The sequence below is a fragment of the Arachis ipaensis genome, chromosome B01, assembly GCF_000816755.2.
Source record: "Arachis ipaensis cultivar K30076 chromosome B01, Araip1.1, whole genome shotgun sequence".
In the NCBI taxonomy this organism is placed as follows: Eukaryota; Viridiplantae; Streptophyta; class Magnoliopsida; order Fabales; family Fabaceae; genus Arachis; species Arachis ipaensis.
In genome coordinates, this window is record NC_029785.2 from 5,561,901 (window position 1) to 5,563,898 (window position 1,998).

The 1,998-nt window shown below is 35.3% G+C and overlaps 1 protein-coding gene across 2 annotated transcripts in view; it reads right to left on the reverse strand.

The window, feature by feature from the left end:
* LOC107608935 (laccase-4) overlaps positions 1-1,998 on the reverse strand; it is a 7,775-nt gene that overhangs the window by 1,223 nt on the left and 4,554 nt on the right. The window contains exons 5-6 of one of the 2 annotated variants that reach the window (XM_016310826.2): positions 1,506-1,802; positions 60-680 (exon numbers count right to left, since the gene is read on the reverse strand). In XM_016310826.2, the coding sequence (XP_016166312.1) occupies positions 60-680; positions 1,506-1,802 (918 nt within the window). Of the gene's footprint in view, positions 1-59; positions 681-1,505; positions 1,806-1,998 lie in introns of both variants that reach the window. The other variant, XM_016310753.2, reaches the window with a different exon arrangement.

Here is a 1,998-nt window from a genome sequence, read left to right on the forward strand (position 1 = left end):
CGTAAAAACAATTTGCACATGAATTTTTACTTTATTACAGTAATAGTTTCTATTTTTACCTGGATTATCAGCTCTGAACCTTATGGCAACCCAGCCTCCAGAGGGAACACCAACTGTGTTTCTCTCCACAGGATCCACAAGATTAAACTTCTTAGTATCTTTATTAGGGTTGAAATTCCCTTTCCCCTTTCCAACCACAAAGAAATTGAATCCATGGAGATGAATTGGATGATTCTCAGGTGTTATCATCCCAGTATCTTGCAACACTAACTGAACCGTAGAGTTGTAACCAACCCTATAAACTCTTGTCCCTTTTGTGGTTCTCAAATTCGTTACTTGTGACCCTGTGAAGTTAAATAGTGCTGGAGGATTTGCTGGAAAATCATCTGTGAAAACTCCTTTGATGTTGAAGAACTTTGCTTGAAGAAGAGAAATCTTTGGCATCACGAAAGTCACGTTGTTGATGTCTGCTACCAATCTGGTTCCGTTTATGCAGGTGGCGCAAGGCGCGATGCCGAGGCCCACGGTGAACAGCAGGTTATGGTCAATCTTTAAAGGGACTCTCGCCGGATATTCTTTAGAGTTTAAGCTTCTTAAAGATTCTGTAAAAGCGGTGGAAACTGCCGTAGCATTTGTTGGAGGTAAGGAAGCCACTGTTGTGACGGTTGAGGCAAGGGTACCTGTACAAATTGTTAGAGATATAAGTATTCATATGATAATAGGAATAATAAAAGGTGGAAACTCAGGTGCAGTCAACTTCACGTGAAGTTGATAGATGATTTGACTAATTTGACTAAATTTTCATCTAACGGCTCTCAACTATCAACTTCACGTGGAGTCGACTGCACCTGAGTTTTCACCATAATAAAAATGTTAAAAATTTAAATGACAGGGATTTTGTTAGGGTAATTATGATTATAGATGGGTGAAAACTCAGGTGCAGTCAACTTCACGTGAAGTTGATAACTGAGAGCCGTTAGATGATTTGACTGATTTGACTAAATTTTCATCTAACAGTTCTCAGCTATCAACTTCATATGAAGTCGAATACACCTGAGTTTCCATCTTATAGATTTAGTTGGATGGATTGATGAATTTCAAGTGAGAATTATAATTGTTAATTTATGATTTTGAGGAACAAGATAGAAGGACTATTGAGCACCAACAACTAGCTATTTTGGATTAATATTTAACGTAAAATGTATTTAATCTTTGTAATCGTAAGAGAAAGTTAAGATATAATAATTCATGTTATATATTCTTTATAAATTTGTATATAAATTCTACATAATATGAATGTAAATTATAATGGTTCAAACTTCAAAGTGTATACATGTAGAGAGAAGTTGATAAAATGTTATTAGTTTAGTGTGATAGTCCACTATTGACTGAAACTTACAAATTATACATAATTTATGTGTATGTGCATGCATGTGAGTAAAATACTTGATAGAAAATATCAAAAGTTTAGTATATTGATTAATGAAAATTAAAAACTAAAATACCTTGGTAATGTAACGTCGCAATGGCGGTTCTGTTGTCAACGGGAATGGGGGCGTCCATAAAAGGAGAGGCTGCAAGTAAGAAATTGCCGGTCTTGTGGTTGGCTTTTAGAAGAACATTTGTGGTCTGGCCGGGTGCTATGACAATGGTGTTTGTGTTGAATGGTTTTATGTATGTGGCATCAACCTCAACCACTGTGAGTTTGTGCCCTGCTACTTTGAAGAAGAGCTCTTCATTCAGCGCACCATTTATGATTCTTAGCAAATAGCTCTCTCCTGCTTTCACTTTCACTGTTAACCCTGCTGCCCAACAAATAAATGAGCCTCAGACATAGCCTTTACACTTTACTGAGTTATCTTATTCGCATATGAAACATATTTTAAATACCATACTTATTGATATTTATTAGATATGCATGTTTTTTTTATGTTTAATGGTATCTTAATAAAAAATATTTTTTTCGAACACGTTTGAACAAACTTAAATTCTATTGAT